The 27,507-nt window shown below is 36.3% G+C and overlaps 1 protein-coding gene across 1 annotated transcript in view; it reads left to right on the forward strand.

The window, feature by feature from the left end:
- LOC131029573 (uncharacterized) overlaps window positions 1-27,507 on the forward strand; it is a 79,529-nt gene that overhangs the window by 40,293 nt on the left and 11,729 nt on the right. Inside the window, exons 4-5 of the mRNA XM_057960081.2 lie at window positions 13,766-14,797; window positions 14,938-15,019. Coding sequence (XP_057816064.1) covers window positions 13,766-14,797; window positions 14,938-15,019 — 1,114 coding nt within the window. The remainder of the gene's footprint in view (window positions 1-13,765; window positions 14,798-14,937; window positions 15,020-27,507) is intronic.

Genomic DNA, 27,507 nt, shown 5'->3' on the forward strand with positions numbered 1-27,507 from the left:
GCAAGGAGGATGCCCAAGTATTCTCTCTTTCTTTGATTATTCTTCCCTCATTTTTCCTATTATTGTAATGTTCTTCAGCTAGTCATGCTAGTGATGGTAAGCTAAGTCACAGGATACGGCGATTTTCATGGATGAGGTTCGAATTTAATCGAATTTCAAACTTCTATAAAAAAAAATCGAATTTAATCGAATTTCCTCTATAAAGCACTGCTATCTGCCTCTAAACACAACTCAGCTGGTCGTGGGTATTCTTTGTATATGCTTTGCATCTATTGGGTCATGGGTGTCTGCAACTGCTGGGTTGCCCTCGGATTTTCTCCAACAAGGGTTGCTATTCTGATAATTTATTAGAAGTATACATATATTTAAAAATAAACAAAATTATAGAAGGCGAATTTTATCTGAATTTTTTTTCGAATTTTTCCCTTGTCGAATTTCATCCGAATTACATGGCTGTCGAATTTGAATTCGAATTCGAACCTTGTGACTTAGATGGTAAGGGTCACCTGGAGAGAGGTGTTTGCCATGGGGAAGCTTGCAAAGTGATCTATAATTGCACAACTTAGAGCTACTGAAAGCTTGACAAAGATGCTTGAATATAACTGTTGCTGATTCAACATATATTCAATTGAAACACAACATTCATTGCCCAAAAAATGTTTTAAAATGTGCTGTTTGGAAAAATATCTCTCTGTTGCTGTATGAAAACAAAAATCAGATGCAAAGGAAACAGAGCACACTGGTATTTATGTGGCAAAAACCTTTTGTGGGAAAAAATACCATGGGAAAAACATGCAATTTTATTTCTTCAAAAGAAATAAAAAATGCATGATGAGCTACAAAGTCTCTTTCTTCTTTTGAGCATATAATCACTTCTCCACTCTTCACTAAATAGTGTTTCTTCAAGTTTCGAGGACATCAAAACTTTTCTGAGTTTTTGGGATGGCTATTAAAGTAATTTAATTTATAAAAATTAATATTTGTACTTTTTTTAATACAAAGAAAGAAAAAATAACTAAAAATAATTCAAACAAAATAATGAAGCTGAAATTTGAAAAGGAAGTATTAGGGGTCAGAAGTCAAAAGTTTGTGGGCATCTCATTTTACTTTGAAGCCTATTCAAAAATTAAGTAATCCTACCTTAAATTTTTAAAATATTAAAAATTACGAAGAACTTATATTCTTAGAAGTTTCCTATTTGCCTTACGTAGGCACCTAAAGGTGCTACAGCTAATTTATTTTTGCCACTCATCTTTCATATATATTTGTGTTTAGATTGTTTACCAAACCTCACTCCTTTGCACTTTTAATGTCTCTTATGTGTTTGAAAATGTTTCTCTTACAACCTTCATCCCATATGTTACGAACTTAAAAAAGAAAGAAAGAGCAAAACGTTAATGACAAAATTTCCTATAAACATTTAGGTAGGCAGTGCATGGGTATGTTGTAGATGTTGAAAGAATCGTCAGGTGGAGCAAATTTTGATATCTTGCACAACTGATATGCAAAAAAATATCTCATTAAATAGAAAAGTAGGTGTATCCCTTTTTAGTAAAGAGACTGGTATTTTAACAACTCTGAAGTACTAAACAAGTATAAACAGCCTATAATGTGCTATTTTAAAGATCTTTTGCATGTTAAAGGTAAAATTTCAAACTGTTGCATGGCAATTTAAGAACAATAGTTACTTATGTTGGGCTGATAAGTTTAGTTTCACTCCGAAAAACTTGACACAGGTAAGTTGATGGAATATTTTTGAAATCTCCACTGTCAATTGCATTGATATCCCTTTGTCATACCCTACCACAGAGATTAGGAACACATACTTTTTATTGTGAAGTAACATACTACAGAGAGAGTTTTAAAGCAATTTGCACGCCATCAAATCTTCTTGAACTAAATCTTTTGTTCCAGTCCCTTGGTGTTGAATTCTTTGAGTAGCTTCGATGCCTTTTGTATCCAAAGAAGTTTCTTTGAAATAGACTTTCACTTCAAGGTAAATTTGAAGCAGCAGTACAAATTGTATGGTTTCCATCTTTCTGTTCCATTCATGTTGCACTGTATTGAGCCCGTGTTGCGGGAAATGTTTATCATAGCCACAGAATATCCCAAATTATACTTTGAGAGCTGTAGACATGGGAGACACCTTTTTGGTGGGGATGCCCTACAATATATGATATTAAATGGGGTTGGGGGGACGTCCTTTCTCTGCCTTTCTATATTCAAAATGTCCTGGACATATGCCTAGGCCTTGAGAACATGTCCTTGGGAACATTGGTATTAAAAATTTAAATCCTTGTTCTCAGCTTCAACTTCTAGGAGTATCCAATACATCCTCAGTTGTAGAAGAATGCTTGTTTATCAACATCATAATATCGATTTACTTCTTCCTATTTGTTTTCATGGCTGTTTTAGATTCCTGTGTTCACTTTCTCATTGTGTTGGGTGCCATTTGCCTCTTCAGCTTCCTGTTTTTTTGAAGAAAAATGCCATGAGGATATCTCTGCAACTTGGGGACGAATTTCCACTGGCTGCAGGTCTGTTTCTGTTGGTTATTAGGCAGATTCTTCTGGTCAAGGTGTAGGAGTAATTTGAATTTTCAAATGGATGTCTGCCAGTGGAGAAGGAGAACATGGGCTGCCTAGTTGCTCTTTATCAAACTTCAAGTTATTCCAGCATCAACTGGAGCAGTTATTGCCTTAACACTAGGATGGCCTGCTTTATGAGGGATATTTGTGTCATTCCTTATCCTTTCTCACTGCAAGTGAATAAAAAATCATCATGACATCTCTGACTTTAAGGAGCGCTTCTTGCCATGCAGTACATATTTGTATCAAGTTTTATGTTCCCATTTTGCCATTTGGGCATGGAAATTGTAGCGAATGGTCTATCGCCATTAGCAATCCGCTAGTTGTTCAACACCATTCTAGCCAATCTTTATTTTAACTTACTCGGATGACATGTTGGCCTCATGAATGAGAATGCCAGTCCATCGTAGATGGTGCCTCCACATTTTGGGAGGGTTTTGGACCCTCAAAAGTTGATGTATTGAGAAGATGAGAACTTTTGTGTCCCATGTCACATTGCTTAGTGAAGGCAATCACTTCGCTGTTCCTTTCTAATGAATATGGTAGCTTTAGTGCACTTAATTTGAATATGCAAGTCTATCAAGCATAGTTTGAAATCTCAGACTCGGACTCAACTTGGCAGCCCAAAATTTTGACTTGGACTTGGGACTCGGCACAGACTTCATGGAAAACGCGGCCCAAAAAAAAAACTATTAATTACACACAAAAAAAAAGAAATCAATGCATTTAGAGAACATAAAGTCTAATTTGACTATCAATTTGTAATAATTAAAACATTATTCTTGTCATATGACACTCAAACTCTCAAAATTTGAAATTTTGGTTGCTACATTTATTATGTGCAGGTGGTAGAAGAGTCCAGGATCAAGACTCTGGAGTCTTGGAGCACTCCACCAGACTCAGCTCGCGAGTCCTGGTCGACTCGCCTTGGCTGCCCTGAGGACCCATGACTTGGGCGAGTGCTGCTGTGAACTCAGCAAGTCTTGAAACTATGCTATCAAGTACCCACTTCGGTAGTTTGTGAGGGACAATTGTGGTTCCAAGGACCTGCATAACAAATACAGTTATCCTGTAGAAACCAGTCCTCTTAATTGTGGCCAATCTTTGTGCCTTCTTTTAGTGCTTGGGGCTTGAGGAATTCCTAGAACACCTTAGACAATGCTAGTCTTATGTGCCCTAACCTCTTCAATATGGGAGTAACATAGATGTACTAATAATACAGTCATTGGAGTAGGGGGAGTTTTTATCAGGGTTGATAGCCCACGATTGAACAGGGCTCACAAATCTTGGTGGCACTTCGTTTGATTTAATCTTTACCCAATAGCATCTTCCATTCCCCTGAAAACATGTGCAGTACGATGTGGCATAATAAAGAGTACTGTCTGAAGGTTATAACTTATAATAGACCCATGTTTAGTAATTAGTAATTACACATATATCATGCTATCTATTTGCTAGAAGCTGGCTTCAATCCAATAGCCTTGTTGAGTTGGGGATGTTGAATATTAGAGGCCAACATGATTACCCCTTTTTGCATCTTCTGTTGTATTTCAAATTCTAAGATCCTGATTTAATCCTTTATAGCTGCCCTTGTAAATAACCTTCAAATATCATAATATGTTTGTGCCAAAATATTCAAGCTTATTGTCTGAAATGGGCTCTAACTTCTTAAATGGTATGGCAACTGCTTGATCCTATGGATTTATCTGTCCTTGTAAAATTCAGTGGCTAGGGTTTGCAGACTTTTTTTTGATGCATTTGGGTTCAAATGGAATATGTTTTGGATCAAATAAAAATCCCTATTCGTAATGGACAATTTGTTTCCGTCAACATTTGTGACACTTCTTGGTATGAGGTCATACATTTTGCATACCCACTTCACCATCTCAGGACTTACAAGGCAATTTGGTACAGTTAGCTTTCCCAAGTAATATTTCCATGCATTGCAGAGAGAGATACCTTTAGAAGGTTTCTTGAAGAACCTAAACAGATCCTAGCCATTTTTGAAAGTCATGGTGTCCCTCATGCGTGCCTTTGAATCTTCAAGGTGATCAGGCAGGATTTTTTTCCTAGATGGTTTCTTAAATTTTTTGTTCACTTATGTAAGTAAATTAGTTAGGTCTTGAGTAGAGCTATGCTTGGAAGATATTGTGATAGGTAGGGAACAACTGCGAAGAACTAAGTTCTTTTGATTTATAAGGTATTGGGACGCTAATGGGATTTTAAACACAAGGCTTTGGAAAGTGAACATAGGAATTCCCTGAGAATAATTTTTCCTCAATATTTTACAGTTCAAAACCTTAACTGATTTAATGGAGAAACTAAACATGAAAAAGGCATACAAGTAGGGTATAGGGACCTAGAAAATGCACTCTCCGTGGGAATAGGTGCTCCAAGAGTTTCTTCAAAATTGATGATTTCTGGAAGTTGGCTCGAAAACACCTTAGCATGAGTGCCTTTTGAATGTGGCAGACTCAATTTTGCAATAGCTTGGTTGTGGCCTGATCTCTTTGAACAAATTTGCAACTACTGCTTTTCTATGAATTCTATGGTTTTAAAACAAACAACTGAAGGTTAGGGCACATTGAAAATGCTGAGCAATATCTCTATGGCTTGCAATGTGATTTTTACGATGATTTAAACTCTTAGACATATACAGGGTTTATTAATGGAGTCACTTGTGTACATAGAGTGAGCCATGGCGGCTAAATATTTTAAAGGTAGGTTATAACATAGTCGTTGATTGCCAAATTATTAGAAAGATCAACAGTGTGTTGCATTCACTGAGTGCATAGCTGAGTGACATCACCACTCGACAATGTGAAAGAATGATGGATTGCTATTTGGAGTTGCCACATAGCTTAGTTCGTAAGTGGAAAAAAAGCGCAAGCTTTTACTTCTAGACTGAGAGCACTTCTAATAGTGATATATAGCCAATGACTTGGTGAGTGTGGAATTGGATATAGCTTAGGGTTATAGAACAGACATTTGACTTTGGATTCTAGAATGAACAACAAATGCCATGTGGCTCAATATTGTATAGCGGTGACTGTAAAGGCAATGATTAAGTTGACCTGCCAATGTAAAGGAGTGTTGTGCTACAATCAGAGGCTACCACATGTCTGGGATTAAAAAAATGGCTTAGACTTGGCCTTGACTTAATTATAGACAACATAGGCTTGCAAAGACATATTGAGGTTTTAAAAGATTTTAAAGGATGCCACATGGTCCTTTCTTTTAGTGGATAAACATTTTGGGTGCTAACTCAAAAGTAGTTTGGACCAACATGGGCAGGACACATAATTCAATGTAGTGACATTGAATGTCAATAGTGATGGCAACACATAGCAGCAAGTGGGGCTATTACTGGGATTGCCCCCTTTGTGATATATCATATAAAGCAAGCATAACAACGACCAGTTTTGTTGGTTACTTGTTATATAGAAAAGGTATGACATTACTATTGAATACCAACACCAAATGATAGTGAATGCGCATAGATGGAGTTTAATCAAGACTAATTGCGTTAACAAGACATAACACAGGCTTAGTGCACATTGGCAAGTGAAGGGGCATCTGGATGGCACGACTTTGCAATATGGAGGAGTGTTTGTGATGGCTGGTTGTTGGAGGAGAAATACACACAAGGAATTTCACTTGAGAATGGATAACCAGGAGTAATAAGTCAATGACAAATCATAACAAAAGTGCAATGAAATTAATATCCAAGCAAGATTTTAGAAGGGTTTACAAGCAGTGGAAACATGACACCAAACTTGATAATCCCAACAAATAGCACAAAAAAAATCCATTAGTGTTACTTGTAAAGGCCAACGCTTTGCGCCCTGTTCCCTCATCCCACACCCAACGCTTGATACTTAGCAATTTAGCATTAAACACAAAGGCAAATTATTAAGTTAAAATCTCAAAGTGAAGGTAATTGGTGAGAACAAGGGTCAAAACAAAGGCAAAAAAGGAACCTTTAGATGGGTGTCTTAGATTTCTTTTTTCAAATTAAAAATATATATTAATAGTTATATTTTAAATAATTATTTGTATTAATATATTTATGATTTTAATTTTATTATATTTATAATATAAAATATTTTTTTCAACTTTTATAATTTTTATTTTAAATTTAATTAATACATATATAAATAAATAAAATGTACAGATTTATACTATCCAAATTTAATTAGCCGATAGGCATATTGCGTGAGGTTTTCACTAAAACCTGTCTCACGCCTGAAATCCATCTGGTATCCAGTAAAGTAGATCGGAAATCCATGTTAAAGTCTTTTTCTCCTGAAAATACTCTTCAACCATCCGCACACAGTCTTCCGTGGGACACGCCATCAGCCGGAAATGTTCACGCCATCAAATCTTATCCTCCAAAATCAAATCGTATCGTACAAAATCAAATCATATCCTTCGAAATCAAATCGTGTCTATAAAATCTTGCCCTTAAATGGGTATCCCCTGTAGCCTGCTTCTTTGTGTCTGTCATCAAAATATCTTCAGTCTATTTTTTTTATCCACCGCCATTGAATGATTGGAAACATATCATAGCTTCTGATATTCATTTCCTACACCATGTCCATTGTATCCAACCTGTTCCATTGTATTTCTGCTGCAAAGTCCCCTCACTTCTTTCTTCTATGTACAGCTATTCTCAAACGATTTCTGCAGACCATCTTCCATGGAAGACTGTGTTCTCATCCCTAGCTTGTTGGAAGAGGAATCAAGCCAACTTTTCATAGTATTTTCAATAATTCCATACTTCATCCTTGAATATCCCAAAACAGAATAACCAGCATTTTTGACAGAATCCCTTCTCCAAATCACAGCTACTTTTTTAACAATATCAGCAGTAGAATCATAAAACTCTGCCTCTAGACAATACACTGTTGTGCAAAGAAGGTGGCAAGAGACCAGGACTACCTGAGCTCAATAGAACGACTGAAGCAACGAGCAAAACAAATCCAAATAACAGAGAAGTTCTCAACCACCAAGAACCCTGTTTATCTTCTTCTTCGTCCTCCTCATCAGAGTCCTCTCCAGTTTCCTCCACTTCTACCGGAGCATTCTTCTTGGAGTAAAACTTTAGACCACGATTCCAAGCGTTTTGCTCAGGATTTCCAACTAATTCCACTTTTACTTGTAAATCCTCATGGGTTCCTCCATGATCTAAATCATCAGAAGATATGCTACTGGTATCCATTCGTTTAGCCAGGGATTCATTCTCCTTAGTCTCAGTAACCCGGCTCTTAGGAGGAATTTCAGACTTTTTTTGATCAGAATTTCCAACTGATACCAATTTTACTTGTAATTCCTTATGGATTTCTCTATGATCTAAAACTGCAAAAGATTTAGTCTCAGTAACCCAGCTCTCAGGAGGAGTTTCAAATTTGTTTTCAAATTTGTTTTGTTCAGAATTTTGAACTGATACCAATTTTACTTGTAATCCCTTATGGGTTTCTCTATGATCTAAATCTTCAGAAGATATGCCGACAACATCCATTCGTTTACCCAAGGATTCAATCTCCTTAGTCTCAGCAACCCCACTTTCAAGAGTTTCAGATTGAAGAAATCACATTTTCCAAACCTCTCTTCATCTTCCATTATCTAAATGTTTATTTGACAAATGCTATTGAAGAGGTCTCAGACGTCTCATATGAAGGCGATAGTTTGTTACAAGGCTTTATAAACTTTCAAGCCAGTTAATTGGTAGGTGTAATAACAAATTACACAACCTTTGACAGCATTCTCCTCACCTGAGCAAAAATGAGAGCTTTGGAGCTAGGTATGAACGTCCATCAATGTCAAAAAGAATGCAGCAAATTTGTCTGATGTTGTAGTTGCAAATTGCACTGCAGGATGTATATGCAAAAACGGAAGCATATGCAGGAGACTCGAAGAAATGTTATCTCAATGATTGCAGGATTTGCACAAATTAGCTTTGTTGAAAAGGCTTTAGACTTTTTCAACCAAATTGGTAGGCGTAAGACGAAAAAATCACAACCTTGCCAAAGTCCTTCCAGTACATATGGAAGCAAGGTTTGAATATCCATCGCAGCATAATAGGTGTAAAACAAAAATGTTTCCTGAAGGCTAAAATGTATTTCCTTAATATGAGAAGATCAATGATAAGATGTGAACTTTTGTTATTTTCTTGCATTCTAAAAGAGGAATTTTAAGGAAGGTTTGTATGCATTTGTTATAAATTATTCTATTATATATCAAGACTAAAAATATATTTATTTTTTAATGATCTATATTTTTATTAGATGTGAAAAAACTTATTAAAATATATATATATATGTGAATGTTATATTTTTTATTAAATTAAAAAGAAATTTATTAGTATATTAGACATGTTTTTAAATTACAGAGTGGTTTTGGATTGAACTAAATTATGACTATAAAAGACTTCAACCAATTTGAATTTTCATAATAGAGTTTGAATTCAAATAGACATCTTAAAACTTTCACAAATTTTCTATATGTATGTATGCATGCATACATATATATACTTCCATGAACTATCACATAGCAAGATAGCAATGATTATTTATATAATCTACAAAGTAAAAGTAAACCTACAATATTGATATTCTAAACATAAAAGATGTAATTTAATTGCACCATATTTTAAATATTGCATTAATTAAATTGTACTCTCTATTTTAAACCACCTAATTTACCTTTTTACATAGAGGCGGGCTTTGATAATTACAATTACTTTCTATGGAACCAAGATGACCAAAAACTATCACATAGCAAGATAGTAATGATTATTTATATAATCTACAAAGTAAAAGTAAACCTACAATATTGATATTCTATACATAAAAGATGTAATTTAATTGCACCATATTTTAAATATTGCATTAATTAAATTGTACTCTCTATTTTAAACCACCTAATTTACCTTTTTACATAGAGGCGGGCTTTGATAATTACAATTACCTACTATGGAACCAAGATGACCAAAAACTATACATATAACACCCATATCTCAAGGTAATTGCAGACAAATACCATGCTATCTATGGCATGAACAATTGCTATACGTAAATCCCAAGGACTAACACTTGAAAAATAAGAATTAATATTGGCAATAGAAAATTACAAAACAATTGTCTAGAGTTGAATCAATCAAGGGGCTATGCAAACCAATTAGGTTACACAACTATCAAGGAAAATGAGGATTCAAGAATAAATTTACTCTCATTATAATAAGTTATGGTACATGATTTTTAATACAATATTTTGTAGATATATTTTTAATATATTTTTTAATATCATATTCATACAATGCACTAGATGGAATTTTCTCATGTTACTAAGGATATATTTTCTTACTTATAATTAATTTTCTGAACACTTTTGTTTTCTACACTATTACCTTTAACATAAGTCCAACCATGCACTTTTGATATAGGCACACTAGATTCTTGTTTCACTGTGTAGGTACACGAAAGATAAAAAAGACAAAAACTCTTTCCAAACTCATTCCATACAAGAAAAGGGGATCCATCAACTACAAAATATTCACAATTGAAAATGTTACAAACATTTCCTTCATATAAATATAAGCATTAATTGTTGATTTATTCCTTGTATATATTTTTTCTAATGTAATTTGGACCAAACGTGTTATTTATATTTGCTAAGTTATTATGTTCTCTTAATATAATCAAGCCAATACAATTCTTTGTAGACTCATTTCATACAAAGAAAGGGAATTCAAAGTTGTAAAGTCAAACTCGGCAATGTTTGCTAATGCCCTCTTGTCAAGTACTTAAACATTGGTGTTTGTATTGTTAGAATCTTTTACCAATGTTCTATGTTAATTCTTGCTTGGGATATGATTTTTCAACTCCCTCCTCTTCTTTTAAATAAGAACAAGAAATGAATCTTTTATGTATTAAATAGGCAGATTTTGTAGAAAAATATTATGACCCATCCAAAGAAGAAATATTTTTATAATGAGATGAGCCAAGACCACTCTCCTACGGTTGTTACTTCAATCCATCTCCATGTGTAATCATAATCTTCTAGTTTATGGCATATGTGTGCATGAAAAGTTCCATTTATACTTAATAGTTGAAATGGATAGTCTTATACACAATGCTCCATGAGTGATAGATTCCGGTTTAAGAGAAAAATAATATCAATGGTAGAGAAACTTGGTAGCACTGTTGAGGTATTATGTCATGCAAGTATGGCTTGATAGAGGAACTATCCACACTCTAGGTCATGAGCTTGGAAGAAGAAATTCCGAACAATGATTGTTGAAACCATGTGAATGATTTTGTTGTAGATAATGAATATTTCCATAATAGCATATTTATGGTTTGCAAACATTTATGTGAATAATCTCTCTAAATGGGTCTAACGATGTTGAATTTATAAAATAGATGGATGACCAAAGTTTAGTAAACTTCTTTTGAAACATGGTATTTCATAAGCACTACATATACGACATCGTATATAAGTAAAAAATCTTAAATAACTCATGACTTTCCATAAAAATGGAGCATTCATTCAAACATGTAGCTCTATACTCTACAACATATTCACTATGTGTTTATGTTTATGTTTCTTTGTGGAATCATTTGAATACAAAGCTTGATAACTAATCATCATAACAACACAAGGAAGAAAAAAAAAAACTCAATTTGACAATGCAATGATTACCCTTTGTAATAGTTAATAAAATAATCGCAAGCAACTCTCTAAAAATTGACATAAATGCAAGGATCTCTGTAAATATTCCTTGGTTGCTAAGTATATGCATATGTAAGCACCACAACCCCTACCAACCAGTTGGTATGCTCACTCAAGACCAAGAAAATGTCACAAAGATATTATAAGGTACTCCATTTGAAATCTACATGTCGATCTATAGCCCTTTACAATGTAGATTCCTCAAATATAGGAGCAAATTACTCTGATAGATGTCTCTTCCATATCACTTTTTTTTAAAGTATATTGAAACAAAAATGTGCCAATTATATGTATGGACCATGTCTTATTGTATAGCATTTGAAAATTATAAGATATTATATATTCACTACAATCATTATATAGGCACTTTCACTTCTTTTAATATTATATCTTATAATGACTATTCGTATTTTCTATCATGCAAACTCTTAGATATTTTAGGGATTTATAACCTTGATTTTATTCATTTACATAGCTTTTGTCTCATTTGTTTACCTGAAATTGAATGTAGATTGCACATGAGTACAATTATTTGCTAGGATTGGTTTCAATAATACTACATCATCAAGTCCATAACCATGGTCATCTTCATTCTTTGTCTCCATGATATTGAATTATATAAACAAGTCTAGGAATAAGGTGTTATTCCTTATAAAATCAACATAACCATTGCCCCTTCATTACAATGTTGGTGTAAAATTCATAAAGAACCTAAAATCAAGATTGTATTTCAAATTTATATACACAAAAAATAGAGTTGTACATAAGATATTGTAAATTAAATTAATGTATCTTCTATGCACATATAAAATTATCCTTCCTTATATGTTAATTTATATAATTCTCTATTGGCATAACCCTTGCACCTCCTTCCGGTGTATTTCAAATTTATATACACAAAAAATAGAGTTGTACATAAGATATTGTAAATTAAATTAATGTATCTTCTATGCACATATAAAATTATCCTTCCTTATATATTAATTTATATAATTCTCTATTGGCATAACCCTTGCACCTCCTTCCGGTGCAAGTGCTAGTTATATTTTCTTTCTGAATTTTATTTGTTGGTGAATGTGTTTTCCAATTTTTCCGTTGCTGATATTGAATACAAACATGAACCTTATGACATAGATGCAAACTATATCTGTTGTACAGAGTGAATCTTTTTATCTATAGGAAAAAATCTCTCGACGTTTCTTCTAGAAACCAATAATCACTCACAAATCTGCTGAAGTAAATCAAGTGGAGATGTGATTTTTGCTGCACAATCTTGAAATCCTGAGGAAAGGGGGGTTTACTCCTTTCTGCACTGTGGTTTGTTGGAGGGCAAAATATGTTTCTGGATCACTCCATGAAAGCAATTGTTTTTAATCAGAAGATAGATTGCTGTATATTTTTTTGTTGTTTACAAATCACTCCATATTTGACAGGCTGAATAAATGAGACTAGATGTTTTGAGTGGTAAAATATCTACTATCAGGCTGGGAGGTCTTTCTGAGACTAAAGCTGGTTGACAACCCGCTTTAACAACCATGATAAATTCTGTTCTCAGATTAGATGCAGACCGTATTACTTGTACCTAGTTTGTTTTCTCCATTCTACCAGTAGACAACAAGAAAACAATTTGTGACATGAGTATTGTTAGAACTTTGAAAGGGGTTTCCTGTATCTATTTTGGCACCCGACAGAAGTTTCACTTTAAAAGAAGGTTCAAGTAGCGTATAAATAAACTGAAATTAAGATATATAATCTATTGTTAGTTTGTTTTCCGTTTCCCATAATGTGCATTTTGCTAAATACTATTAGACTGTATTGACTTGTCTCTTAAAATTCTCTTTCTTGAATAAAATTTTTCCACCTCATCTCCACTCCTTTAGCATATGTGAATCCTGCCAGAGTTCCTATTTTTTCTTGGATATTCTTGTTATGGCACCATTTTCCTGACAATTGTAGCACTTGTTTTTCTGTAGATAACAAGTCTTGTGGCCTTTCAGATGAACTTGCTTCTTTTCCTTGCATATCATGCGAAAGCATGCAGGAGCTTATACTTGTGTCACAGTTGCCATCTTCACTATTCCTCTCTTTAAATGTGTGGTTACATATGCCTTATTCAAATTACTTGACAACCTTCCTAGTCACTATTATATCGATCAAATTTTAATAGCTCCTTTAATTGTCAATTGACAAATCAGAAAGTTATTTTTTTGTGAATTTGCTATAGCTCCTTGCTTTAAATGTCAATTGACAAATCAGAAAAGTTATTTTTTTGTGAATTTGCTATCTTTTTTAATGCTTTTATCTCATTTGGGATAGGGTTGCTCATTGAAGCAATTACCTAAAATGACCATGTAATTATACATATATTCTGATAATAATCTAGCTGTAGTTTGTATATTGTTCAGAAATATGCTGTTTTCTAAACATTACTGATTTCTTTGCAGTAATTCTGCAATTTCATTGCAGCAGACTGAGCATCCACATAGCCATATGCAGACAAATTCATCTCACTTTCAATCACCTCTTGATGATCTTCGACGAAGCTGGGATGATCCATTCACAAAAAGATGGGAACAAAACTTTGATGAATTACATTCCCCTAATTTAGAGCAGGATGACGTAGATACCACAGAGGCTTTCCCTCCTGGTTGGGGCATCACAAATGGAAGAGATATGCCAGAGGATGAAAATAGAAAGGATGAGAGCATGGACATTTATGAACATCATGTGGGCAGTGATGCCACTGCAAGAATTGATGTTTCTTTAGGGACAATGGCCTGCTCAAGTGGTTATCTGAACAACAGCTCACTTGGAGATGTAACAGAAAGTCCGGGTGTTTCGCAGGGTAGTGGCCATCCTTGGCTTTGTGGCACATCTGTGAGCGATCAACAAGTTTCAGTAGCAGGAAGTTTGTCTTGCCCTCCCATTTTACCACAGGGACCAACCCTTACACTACTGCCACCTGTTAAAACCACTCCTTATATCAATGTAGATCATGTAACACTGAACACATCATGGACTGGACACGGTTTGCTTTCTTCATCACCTGCAGATCAAGTATCACCTGCAACTGCTCCATTGGCACCAATCAATCTTCCAGTAAATGCTTGTGGTCCTCCTCTCCTACCTTCTCCTGTGACTCCCCTTGGTCGTGTGTCCGGAGGCACAGTGCAACATTTTGAACACATGAACCCTCTTCCACCGCTACCTCCTGTATCTCCACCTCCCCCTCTCCCAAGTGATACCCCACCTCCTCCTCCACCACCACCTCCACCGCCACCTCTATCTCAACCCCCTTCAGTTCCACCTCCACCAAGTTCTCCCCCACCTCCTCCACCTCCACCTCCTCCTGAACCTGTGGTGTGTCGTTGGCAGGGCCCTTTATGCAAAAGTGGTGTACGACTCTGTACAGTATTGGCACACAGAGAAGATTCGAGTGCCTGCAATTATATAAATCTTATGCCTGAGCCTACAGAGTAATTCCAAATGCACTATGTCACATGACTTTTGTACTGTCAACTCTGTTAAATGCTTTAATTTTTAATCTTTAAGCAACCTGTTTTGTGAACTCCTCGAGTCAAAATAAAATATGACATAATTGAAAATTGCACTGCAGATGGCCTGATAAGCTGGATGTAACAAAGCGGACAGACTTCAGATCTGTGAAATGTACTTTCCATAATACTCCATCAAACAAGGTAAACTTTCTAGGAGCCCTCAAATGCTTTCTATAATGTAATGAAACTTGCATCCAAGTTTGGCTTTTAGTTTCTGGTATCATGCTCTTCTCTTGAGATTAAGAAATACACTTTTCACTGTCACAACTCATATATCCATCTGGGGGAAATGAGGAACAATTGAGATAAACAAGCTAGAGTTATCCTTCTTTCTTTATTTGTGTTGATCTCTTGTGATCCTCCCTGTATATGTTTGCAAATTGTTTTGCGAGACTAGTTCCCCCTCTTAAATCCGGGAGGAGAGTCAAACCTGAGACCGATGGGGAGCAAACCCACCGTCCAAGCCATCTCACCTACCCGTTCGGGTTATGTTTGCATATTGGTTGTGTATGACAAGATGGTTAAAATTATAAACTAGAAATAGCAATGCCTTATAAGATGCCAATGGATATTCCTGTTTTTTATTGTTATTGAAGTGCTTATGTTATCAGGTAAAAGTTGACGACCGGGAATTTTATTAAGAATATAATAGTTTGCCAATCTTTTTATTTTTCTTATTAAAATAGAATAATGAAAGCAAATGCAATATGATGATTTGATGTGAAAATAATTAACTGGTGGCTCTAATTTCAGAAGTGTAGAAATTTGGCCTATTTACAGTGACTAGCCTATGAAATTTTCCATCTTTGTTGCAACGGATGCATTACAGACTCACGTTGCTATCATAGGTGGCCGTACTTTTGAGCGCCCTTAATCTACTCTAGTCATTTGTTTACACCATTTCTATATTTTATTCTATCTGAAATGTTGGTAATGACTCATAAGCTTACTTTCTACTCTGGGTAGACAATTCTTGTGCCCAGATCCCTTCATCTTCTATTTGTACTTTTTCTCTCTATTATGTTCTTTGAATGTATTGAGTGAATAGTATGCATTTTGCTGTGTTTGCATGCATGCATTTTGTAATATATCTTTATATCTGCTCTTGAGATGTTGTGACGTTTTCACACATCGCCCCATTGCAAATGGGGACCCATGTTTTTTGCTTTTTTAGGGTTTGTTCTTTAGGTCTTTAGGGTTTTGTTAGCTAGCCTTTGCATTTTGAGTATCGCCCGGGGATCACATGGATAAGCAAGTCCGGCTTGAGTGAGGTCCTGATCCTGAAATTTGGCTAAGTCTGGAATGTCCTGATCCTGAATTTGACTAAGTCTGGAAACTGAAAAACTTCCAAAAACTAGATTTTGCGATATAACTCCTGGAGGTCTGAAACCACTCTCAAACATCCTGAAAGTATATATGGAATATAACTTAAAGTATAAGTGTCTTCTTTCTTATACTTAAATGTTATATTCCATAAAATTTATCCTGATAGAGAGTTCGAAAAGTCAAATTTCGCTCGTGTCCTTCTCCAAGGGTCCAGAGCGAAAAGCGCTCCTGTCCCTCTCCAAGGGACCAAGGCGAATCGCTCGTGTCCCTCACCAAGGGACCAGAGCGAAAATGCTTAGTTAAGCCATTCCTGACCTTGTTTGGACGAATCGAGACATCAAAGGCATGGTGAAGGACGAAATGAGCATGATAGAGCATCCAGACTTGATCAAAAACAACGAAATGATGAAGTTTTTGCCTAGAGGGTCAAATTCGCTCCTGTCCCTCACTGAAGGACCAGAGCGAAATTCTTCATAAGGTACGATCTGGGCAAAGATCAAGCAAGTTTTATGTTTGAAGGTAAGAAAGGAGATGAATGGAACCCGTTGAAGACAAATTGAAGACTATGAAACACCAACAAAGGACCTAAATGCCTAAGTTCGCTCCTGTCCCCCAGGAAGGGACCAGAGCGATTCTTGTTTTAGATGATTTTCTTGCCCAATTTGAATCAATCCCAGGGCATGGATGAATGAAAGGAGGTACAACGGATCCGTTGAAGATAATTTGCGAAGATGATAAAGTGAGATGAAGCCCACAAGAGCAAAATCGCTCCTGTCCCTCTCCAAGGGACCAGGGCGATATGATGATTATATTGCCTCTTCTTCAAATTCAAATCACTCCAAGGCGAAGAACAAGGTGCCAAGGACGTTTCGAAGCATCTTCATCAAGCACAAAGTTACAAGGATCGCCACATTGAGAGATTTGCTCCAAAATATCCTAATTCGCTCCTGTCCCTCAGGAAGGGACCAGAGCGAAAATTGCATAAAGGCATAGATTTCGAAAGTTAAACAAGCATCAAGCCACCAAGAGGAATCAAGGGACGTCATTTCACGCATTGAAGGTAATGGCAAGTTGAAGAACGCAAGAACAAACTCAAAACCTTGAAGTTCGCTCCTGTCCCTCAGGAAGGGACCAGAGCGATATTGATTATATTGGCCAAATCTCTCAAAAATCACGTAAGGTCAAGGTTTTGCAAGGTCGTAAAGGGTCCAAGACATGATTAAAAGATGATATTCAAAGGCTTCAAACGTTAAACAATCATCAAATTGAACAAAGAAGCTATATCGCTCCTGTCCCTCTCCAAGGGACCAGGGCGATTTGTATGGGATCCTTCATTTTCCTTCAAATTCATGTCAAGTCAAGGTTTTTCGAGATCATACAAGGTTGAAGGTGTCTTTTGAAGATGATATACAAAAGTTTGGAACGTCCAAATGTTATCAATCAAGCTAAGGAGTCTATATCGCTCCTGTCCTTTGGACAAGGACCAAAGCGATTTTTATTAAAACACTTATGTTCCGTCAAAACCAAGACAAGGCAAAGATAGGCATGGTCAAGGACGTCCTTTGGAAGACAATGAACGAAGAACAAAGATCAAAGTTTGCAAATTTAAGCCAGGACACTAGGATCGCTCCTGTCCCTCAGGAAGGGACCAGGGCGATATTTGCCAAAACACTTATAATCCTTCGAAAATTATGTTAAAACAAAGTTGCAAAGGGTTTGAGACGTCTTTTGAAAGGTTGAAAGGTGATGAACGAAGAAGTTAAAATCAAGAATGAAGAGTTGCAAGCTAGAAGACAAGGATCGCTCCTGTCCCTCTCCAAGGGACCAGGGCGATGATCCTCCAAACATTGAATTTGCCTTGTGAAAGTCAAGTAAGACAAGCATGGAGTAAAGGAACAATGTTATTATTCACCTTATGATGGAGATTTGAGATCGAGAATGCAAGGATCAAGACCAAATTGATGGATCGCTCCTGTCCCTCAGTCAGGGACCAGGGCGATGAGGTACGTATCTTTCCATCTTCAAAATATTTTGGCGTTCAAACACATTTTTGAATTTATTTAAATGCTAGAAAATTCGATAAGATTGAAAATTTAATTAAAAATATCATTTAAATATTGCATTTAAATATTAATTAATTTTTGCCTTGTAAAAAAAAAAAATCGAAGTTTATTAATTAAAAACGATGGCAAATTAATTAATTATTATAGAGCGCTTGGTATTTTATTGTTTTATGAAGGTCGGCCTTTCTTATTTATTAAAAAATCGTTTATAATTGCTTTATTTTTACAAAAGTCGGCCTAAATAATGATGAGAGGTAAGCACTTATAAAGGGGGTGGTGAAGATTGTTATTTTCACATTATCATTTTCATCTCTTACATGCGATTTGAGGAAGACAAAGGAGAAATGCGATTTGGAGTATACAAAGCAAAGTGGTGCGAACTTGTCAAGTGCGTCGGAGATCACGCCAAGATTATCCAAGGTGGTGCGAATCTAAAGTTTTATATTGTGCGAATTTGAAGAAGATATTGGAGATCACGTCAAGGACATACCAAAGGTGGCGAAATTGCTATTTTGAAGAAAAGATCACGTTGAACACATCTAATATCAATTTTGCCTAGGCGATTTCATTCATTTTGCATTCTAGAGTTAGTTCTCTAGTGAGGTATGGCGATTTGGTTTTATTGTTTCGAATTTTGATCGTCATTGCCTTAAGCTTGAATTTTGAGTTTTGAATCCTTAGCTCAATCGTTTTTAGGAAATGATTAATAAAGGACTTATCATTAAGTTTCCTAAAATTTGCTCTCTAATTTATGTTATGTATTGCAAAATCATGTTATTAATTTTGAAATGTTGTGTAGGCATCAAATGGAGATCTCATCAAGGAAAATCAAGCCGGATCAAGGACGGTCTTCGCCAGGACGATCAAGTAAGGACATGGGCAACCTCTTTCAATCTAGCGTTCCAAGGCGATGTACATCATCATCCTGCACATCAAGGACACAGGGAGTTAGGACAAGAGTTAATTAAAGATAGCCTCTCAACGACATCAATTGAATATCTAGCAAGCTACAAGTGTCAGATGAGGTGGCATCCCAGTCATCACTCCTCCAGTCAGCGTGGTCCACCTCAGCATGTCCAGATTCAATGTACTTAACTCATGGAAGGTGGCACAAACTCCGATGTACCTACCCCGGCTATCCATTGGTCGACTTTTCTAGAAGGGACATGTGTCCAAGCAATACAATTTTGTCATTGGTCAAGCATTAAATGTTATGTAATGGTTGTAACAAACCCTAATTAGGGTTTTCATTGTAAAATCTTGGCCATTGATCTTGAATTGATCTAAGCCATCAAATTGTATTGTGGGCACTATATAAGCCCAGGCATTTCATTTGTAAAGGCTAATTAGCAATAAGTTAGAGATAGCATGTAAATAGTTGGAAGAGTTAGAATATAGTTGATAGAATAGCAATTAGAGTAGAATAGGAGGACAAGGCAAGAAATTGTTGCCATTGATTGTAAACAAACTCCATTTTCATTGAAGTAATGGTGAAGTGTGTCGTTTCTTGCAATTTGCATGGTTTCTTGTTGAGTCTTCAATCTTAGATGGTAGATGATTAGATGAATGGAGGAAATGTGATTGATTGATGGTGGAATTCGTATATCCATACTACTAGCAGTTTGTTGATTGCAGACTTGCCTTGTGTAGTCAACTGGAATCGTTCAGCTTAAGCTCAATTTCAATTTGTCGCTTCTTCATTGATATGCATCAACTTGGATGGTGTCTATGCCTGCGGTGATAATTTGAACATCATAAAGCTCCCCTTAGAAGATCGCACTAGCCTTGTGTAGATGTTCCATTGATGTCAAAACAAGATCTAGTTAGAGTTTCATCAAAAATCAAGTCATTGCTCCTACATTCTTAGTATTAGGATTAGATCCTCTCTTCGCCCTTATCCTTTTTTCATTTTTTTTCAAATCCAAGTTAGTCAGAGCCTGTGTCCAGCAAAGCAGATCGGAAGTTCAATCATCACATGTAAGTCCCCTTGTGATCCCAGCAAATCACATCATACCACTGGAGCTTGTCCACACGTAGAGACCCTACATCAAAGAACCTTGGAGTCTTCCTAATTGATCCTTTATGCGAATCTTCAGCAGTTAGAGACTATTTTCTCAAGAGAGGATAAGATGCCTATTGGTATTTTATTCTGTGTATGATGGTGTATAAAATACACGTCAACAGGTTTGTTGGTTGTCACTGTGTATGCAGGTACAGTTTAGGTGGTCTATAGCAATGGATATAGTTTTTTATTTTGGAGTTTTAAACAATTGAAGAGATTTGTTGGATATAGATGTTTCAGCTTCATTCTGTTTTAGTAAAGAGAGCAAGTTCATCCAAATACGGTTTTTGTTCTTTGCAGAAAAAGTACTGTTTCAATGTTGGATTTATGTCCTTGTAGCCTGGTTGTCACCCATTTGGTGCAATACGGGGTTCTTGCAACACATTATATATAATTATATTTTTCAGTTATATAGACTTGAGCTCGACCTTTATGCATAAATGATGATCCTTTTTAATCTTATATTCTTTTAACTCTTATTGTGATTTTGCAACAAGATCTATGTTTACTTGACACAAATACCGTATTGTAGAGCTCTCAAATTATTTCATGCTTTAAACCATTAACTGCTAGCCTGATTGCAATGTATCTGATGTTATGTTTTCAGTTCATCAGCAACTTTATCTTTATAACCATGATAATAGAGGCTAGGAAGTGTGCAAAGCATTGGTATTCGTCTTTTTTATTTTATCTTTTTTCATTCTTTAATTTTCATTGTTAGAATCAACATGCTAAATGTGATGCAAGGACACTGTTTGAGATGTATTAGAGGAACATGTTGAATGGTCTTCTTCAAGAGGGAAGTAAATTTCTTATAATTTCTTGGTTAGTGTCCAATCAGTTTTGGCTTGTGACTTGAGTTTAGTATTTAGGATTAATGAACAAGGTGTTAGGATAAGGTGACGTTAACCTTGCAATCCTAAGTGATTTTCATGAGTCTCCATGATCCTCGGAAGTTGTTAGAGCACCTAAGGACATGGGGGTTAAAAGTATGTATATATATTTATCTATGACAATTGTAATTGCATTAATAGAGGTGGATCCCGTCATTGGTGGTGGTTACAAAGCTTAAGGCGGAATATTCCTTCTAGATATCCATTTTGTAGATGGGACCACTTAGACTTGCATGTCTGTGCATGTTATCATAAGTGTGTTGCCAAGGTTTGCATATTGTGCATGTTAGCCATCAAAGCTGTTGGTGAGTAATGGAGCAGTGGCAGTTGACCAACTTTGATTGGCTGTGGTTTGGGCACCCATGTGAAGGCCATGTGATCATTAATTATCTATCTTACCCCGAGTTTCCGGGATGGGGGCGGCAGGGGACGAGTTTCCAGGACGACAATTTTTTTTGCTAATTTTGGGGACGGTGGGGGGATGGCTATATAAAATATAGGGAAAATTTAAAATATATAGGGAAATTTAAATTTCATTTGAAAAATAGATAAAGCATGTATATATACATTATATTCATATGAAAACATGGATAAAGCAGCTATATGTACATTATAGAACCTTAAAATACCACATCTGTGTTCATAATTCATTGTCAATACTCAATATGCATTCATAATTCAGAATTCATTGTCAATATGCCAGCACTTGTTTGGTTTGCTGAAAATTTGATTGCTCTACTTAAACAGTTATTGTTGGAAATAATTGTTTTTATCGCCCGTATTACATATCCTTCACTTTTAAATATATGAATATCATATGGTAAGAGATGAAATATTTATATCACTCCCTTTTAAAGTTATAAATATATCATATAGTCAAACATGATATATGGCCTGATATGAAACATAAATATTCATCGTTGCCTTATTTTAATAATTTATCGCAGTCTTGATCTTCAGATTATATGAAATTTTAATATAAGGCAACGATAGTATGAATTATCACATAGTGAAGACTTATATTAATAATTTAATATCATTGCCTTTTAAATTTTTAATAATTGGAACGATTTAGGGCAAATAATTTGGCGCCGCCTTGGTGTACGTTTTATCATATACCGAACATTAGAATAAAATATCCAAGGATACTCTATCCTCTCTTGAACAAAATCACTACTTGTGCCAAGATTGCGAGAAAGACCACAAGGCGACTCCAAGGTCTATATGTGCGAACGGGCGACTTTGTGTTGGATAGCTACCTTGATTATGTATGCTGAAATGCAAGGGGGACTTACGCTTGGCTCGTTCAATTCACAATGGAGATTTATCGTTTGAGTTTTGGATCATGTCTTTCAAGAAAACTAAAAAAGAGATAAGGGTTTAGAAATTCTAATCTATTCCTAAGAATTCAAGAGACGGTAAAGACTGGGTGAAACTAATAACAACACTTTGTTTCGCCACACTTAGGACAACTACACAAAGCATGTGCAATCTTCTAAGGTTGTGCTCAGGATTTTCACACTTGTGAATAATACCAACAATTGAACAATATTACTCAAAGTAGAAACTAAGTATCCACATCAAAGCTCAGGCTAACTTTACACATTGAATGAAAATCATCCATCCAAAGAAAGTATGAGCAAAGTTTCACCAATCTAAACTATCAAATCCTTCATTCATCTAACAACTTGAAATAAAATCTAAACTATGATGAGGGATAAGAACCATGCAAACTCCAAAATAAGGGAAGTAATCACCATCAATTTGAACAATGTATTACTTATTACTTTGGCAATCATAAGCAACAATTACTTATCTTAACATGTTTTGCAACATGCTCCCATGATTTACAAATGAGGGGTGAGCTCAATTTATAGGCTTCCCAATTACAATTCAATGGCTAGGATTGATTTCAAATCAATGGTCGAGATTACAAATTAAAACCCTTATTAGGGTTTGTTACAACTAACTACCCCTCGACCAATGGGAAAATTACATTTGAGGACACTTGTCCTAATTGCTAAATATAAACCAATAGTAAAATAGAAGGTCGTTGCATTGTGAGGTGTGCCTTCTAGAAGCGTCTGGATAAGTCAAGTTCATTGAACCTGGACGTGTTGACTTGGAACAATCTGATTGTTGAATGTCCTCCTTGAATTCTCCAATTTGTGCCGAAAAATTGCCTAAGTATGGAAATTTGTTTGGAATAGTTCTCTTGCCACTGTTTGATCTTGATTGGGAGCTTGTCTTTGACTCTTCAAGAGATGAAATCCTTCAAGAAGTCTGAAATTTCTTTCTATATTTTTTGCCAAGTCTGAAGACTTTTCTTTCTTGATGCTTGGAAACTCTTTCAAATTCCTAGGATTTTGGAGAAGAATTCCCTTGTGCCTTCGCCACAATGAAGGAAATTGGAGCTTTTTCTGTGAAGTATTTCCCATACTCAGCCAAATTTTGGCTAGTCAATTTTATTTTGTGACACCTTCATGTGGATTCTCCAACACCTAGCCAAGATTTTGACCTTTTCTATGCTTGGACACACTTCGCTTGTGGATTTGCCTTCAATTTTGGATTTGGCTTGTGCTGAGTAGAACAAACTCCGCCCTTGGACAAGGATTTTATTCGTCTCCTCTTTATTTTCCTCTTTGTTCTTCTTCTTTCTTCCTGTTTCCTCTCCAACACTTGGTCCAAATTTGATTCTTTTGGCTGTGGAAAATTCCACACAGCCATTTTTCATGTGTCCCAACTTTTATTTTCCAACCCGTTTGTTTGTTTGACCCTTGATTGCATGTGCTACTTTGTCAAATTTGTTTTTCCCTTTAGCCATTTTCTCTATTTGGCATGGCAAATCAATTGTCTTCATGCCTTATCCTTGAGCCATAGGCAAAGTTCCATTTATGCCTAGTCAACCTGTGTTTTATGCAAATTTACCTTAGCAAATTTAATTTTCTTTTGACTTTGGATAGGCACATGTTTGGACGTGCATCTTAACTTCTTTCCATGTGTATTGCTTTTCTTCTTTGCAACCTTGTCCTCATGGCGGACTTGGAGTCTTTTATGCCAAGTTGGACTTGGCCAATGTTTTGCCAACTTCAATTTCTCCTAGGTGGACTCTTGACATCCTTGGACATGCTTTACCTCTTGTCTTCATGGCTGACATTGATGTGGACAAGACATGGTGGATTTGGAGAGTCTCATGCCATCTTCCATCTAGCTAGGGCAGAGTTTGAAGGTGTCTTGACATGTCAAGAAGAGGGTGGAGTTCACATGTTCTTGGACACGTGTTTGGAGGCTGCTTGCTTTATTCCATCATGTCTTTGCCAAAACCTTTTTATCTCATGGGCGGACTTCAAGGAAGTTTAGCCATCTAAACAATGTTTGTCATGCTTTTTCAAAACTAGACAAGGCGGATTTTGGAGTTTGTTGGATGTGCCTTAGGAGGGCGGAGTTGGAAGTTAAATTTCCATATTTGAGCTGCTGGGTGGACCTTGCTCTTCATTGGCCAAGGCGGAGTCGGTAAGTGTTTAGACTTGTCTTGATCTTCATCCTTCCAAAGTGGACTTTGTCTTGTGTTGGAACTTCTTCATAGGGTGGAGTTGGAGAGTGCTAGACCAAGGGCGGACTTGAACTTACCTTAGACATGGCAGACTTTGCCAACCTTTTGCCATTCCTCTCTTGCCTAAGTTGGACTTTTTATCATGATGGACAGTGCTGAGAAGGCGGACTTGGAGGTTCATTAGACAATCTTCCAATCTTACTTCTTGTGTGGACTTTACCCTTGGTTCAGACATGGCGGACTTGGAGACCTCCTTGCCAAGGCGGACTTGGCACATGCTTGGACATCTTTTCCATGGTGGAGTTCAAGGTTGTTTGGACAATATTCTTTTCAAATTTATCTTGCTTTACCTTGCTTGTTTTTTTTTTCCTTTGTCCCACTTCCAAAACCTTTGCTTTTATTCCTTGGTGGACTTTGGCTCTCATTGGACAAGGCAGACATGGAAGCATATTAGACAAGGCAGAGTTTATGAGTGTTAAGCCAAGGTAGGGCGAAGTTAGATCCTTATGCGCCATGTTTGCTTAGCGGGCTTGGCTTAGTGCTTGCCATGTGCGGACTTTGATCACATTGGATATGCTTTTGCTTGTGCTATTCTTACCTTGCTTTGTCATACTTTTTAAAGTGCCTTGGCGGAGTTGGAAGATCATTGGACAAGTCTGCTTGTCTGGCTTTTCCCATGGGTGGATTTGGACAGCATTGTGCCAACCTTTCTCAAGGCTAGGCGGAATTGGAAGATGCTTGGACAATCTTCCATGAGCTAGGTGGACATAGAGCTTTGGTAGCCATCTACACCCTGGGCGGACTTTGCCAATGTCCTGCCATGTTCTCCCTTGCTTGAGCGGATTTGGATCTCCCCTGGTCATGGCAAACTTTGATCTTCTTCAGCCAACTTACTTTGCCTTGAGCGAATTTTGAGGTTTTCAAGCCACTTTTCTTCCAAACACCTTCATGCAGACTGCTATGTCCATATCTGACTTGCCATGTTTATATTTGGATTATCTGGAACAAAACCCTAATTAGGGTTTTCACCTTGCTTTTTTCACTTGGAGACATAATTTTTAAATTCTGACAACATGGGCATTGATGATATGGCTTGAGGATCAAAACCCTAATCCCATAAAAAAGCAAAAAAAACATAACCTTGCATTTTGCACTTAGAAGCAAAATTTTTTCAAATTTGAAGACATGGGCATTGACCAAATGACTTGAGGAACAAAACCCTAATCCTACTTTCAAAAAAGCAGAAAAAGCAAAAAGCAAGCCAAAAAAGCTGCTTCCCAGAATGTGTCCAAAGTGCCAAAAACAAAACTTTCTAAATTTAGAAAAAAGCAAAAAAGCAAAAATTTCTAAAAATAGAAATTTGTCAGAAACGACCCAAAGCAATTGCGATCCTTGTCTTTTAGACCTTCTAAAGACTTGGACAATGTTCAAACATTGATCTGACCATGAATTCTCTATTTGGGTCAGGGTGATTTATCAAAAACTCTAACTTCTCATTGTAAACAGACTGGTGATTAGCAGTTGCAATGCCAAAGCAAACCCTTAAAAAGCAAAAACAGGGGTCCCCCATTTGCAATGGGGTGATGTGTGAAAAAGGTCACAACATGCCCACGTTAGAAATTTATTAATATTTAAATATGACATTTTTTTAATGTTTTTAATTGGCCCTAGCCATGGGGACGTCCAACTGTCCCCGGGATGGATTGGGGACGTCCTAGCCGTCCCCCTCTGTCCCTCGAACGTATGGACGTCCCCCTCTATCGGGGCAAACATCCCCTCGTTTCCCAGACGTTCCCAACAAATTCCCACATTTTGGGGACGGGGGGAAACGTCCCCTGGCCATCCCCAAGTCCTCGAAACGTCCCTGGGATTGGGGTGGGGATTTTTTAGGCCGAGGATGCGTCCCTGGGTTATGTGGTTAATTATTTTTTTACTACATTTATAGGATTTCTTGGAGGTGGTGTATGGTTTTCTAGGTGGTTTATTCTTCTGGTTTTGAGATACTACAATGGTACTCTCATCCTAGTTTTTCTATAAATTGAGACTTGTGTTTATAGAAGTTATTTTGCAGGTTGTTGAAGTAACAAAAATCCAAGAAAGTTGTATTGGTGTAAGCTCATTTGAAGTTTTATACAAGCTTTGGATCTTTTTGGCTGTGGATTTTTTTCTGAAAAGGTTTCTCCATCTAAATCGTGTGTCATTTGTATTTGATGTTCTACCTACTATCGCTGATTTGTTCAATCACTTTAATATCATATTGGGTAATCTTTGATAAGTAAATATATTTCAGATTTTCATCACTTTGTGAAAGTTTATTGCAGTAGTTTCACCTTATATTTTCAACATTTGATATCAGATCTAATTGTTCTGTTGAGAGAGGGATGCCTTCCTTTTAAGTGTTGAAAGTTTCTTGGCTGTAGTGGGAGTTTTTGCATTGTGGGTTTTGTAGATTTGTGAGAAACCTTGGCTTTTACTTCCCTTCTCTATATGAGAATTTCAATAGATTTGGGTATGAGATGTGGAAGTTGTAGATGGAAGATCTCCTAGAAGAAAGAGATCAGTGATTGGCGATTTCTAATGAAAATAAACCATTCAGAATGTGTAATGAAGATTGGTTGAAACTTGACAAGAAAACATGAGGAACCATATGGTTGTGTCTTGCAAATTTCATCCTCTTGAATGTTTCCGAGGAAGTTGCTGCATACAAGTTGTGGAAGAGGATAGATGATATT

This window comes from Cryptomeria japonica, chromosome 3, assembly GCF_030272615.1.
Source record: "Cryptomeria japonica chromosome 3, Sugi_1.0, whole genome shotgun sequence".
Classification (NCBI taxonomy): domain Eukaryota; kingdom Viridiplantae; phylum Streptophyta; class Pinopsida; order Cupressales; family Cupressaceae; genus Cryptomeria; species Cryptomeria japonica.